The sequence below is a fragment of the Wasmannia auropunctata genome, unplaced genomic scaffold (assembly GCF_000956235.1).
Source record: "Wasmannia auropunctata unplaced genomic scaffold, wasmannia.A_1.0 LD336078.1, whole genome shotgun sequence".
Lineage (NCBI taxonomy): Eukaryota > Metazoa > Arthropoda > Insecta > Hymenoptera > Formicidae > Wasmannia > Wasmannia auropunctata.
This window is the reverse complement of record NW_012026812.1, coordinates 5,890,541-5,891,402: the sequence shown is the minus strand read 5'-3', so window position 1 is coordinate 5,891,402 and position 862 is coordinate 5,890,541. Positions and strand designations below refer to the sequence as shown.

The window sequence follows — 862 nt, the reverse complement described above, 5'->3', positions numbered from 1 at the left end:
TCTTTTATTATCACGTTTGTCACCCGTTACGAATTCACCGTTGAATACAGTGTTTATCTTGATATTATTATGTCTTTGCATAACATTTTGCACACGTTCGAGCACAATTTCTCGCGCATCTTCCAGAAACTGTCGAGGTTCAATGTGTCTGGAATTTATTACTGCGCCGGTCAGTATACGACTATTAAAATCTGCGTCTATCTCACGCCATCTGAGTCCCGCACTGAATCCTGCGCCCACATGCACGAACCGTCCGCGCACCGCATCTTTTAAACTTGCCAGTCGCGCGATACGAGCGATGACAGATTGTCTCACACCGATCGATAATCGCGGATTTCGACTCTGCTCATCGAGCGAATCGATAAATTCGTCGACACGCTCTTCCCACGCGATAAAGTCTTCTCGCGTAATCAGCCGGGTGGCTTGCTTGTCCAGATTTCTTGTCGTTTGCTCCATGTTCTTTTTAGCATGAATACACAAATATTTTGCAATGTCTTCCTCACTCTGTGCATATAGGACACATGTTACATGGCATTATTTAAAACAACGGACATTCGCATCCCCAGCGTGAATAACCATCGTGGAGTATAAATACTTCGGTAGTGTGTCTTCGCAAGAGACGAAGATATGAAAATTGATTATTCCCTCTAATGACACATGAGGATCAGTATCTTCTCAGGCTTTCGTCTTCTTCGTCTATATAATAGAACTCAAGCATGCACATTATATCTGTGATCAATAGTCCTACTACTCTTGACAGAGCGTAGTGACCTCTTCTCGTATTTCTGCGATGTGCGCTATTTACACTTTTACGCCGATATACGGGACCTACATTTTTAACGCCGGTTCCGAACGGCCATTT

At 43.7% G+C, this 862-nt stretch overlaps 1 protein-coding gene across 1 annotated transcript in view; it reads right to left on the bottom strand.

Moving 5' to 3' along the window:
- The window catches only part of LOC105449152, a 12,803-nt gene that overhangs the window by 9,220 nt on the left and 2,721 nt on the right, over positions 1-862 (bottom strand). Inside the window, exon 2 of the mRNA XM_011688152.1 lies at positions 316-504. Within this exon, the coding sequence (XP_011686454.1) occupies positions 316-504 (189 nt within the window). The remainder of the gene's footprint in view (positions 1-315; positions 505-862) is intronic.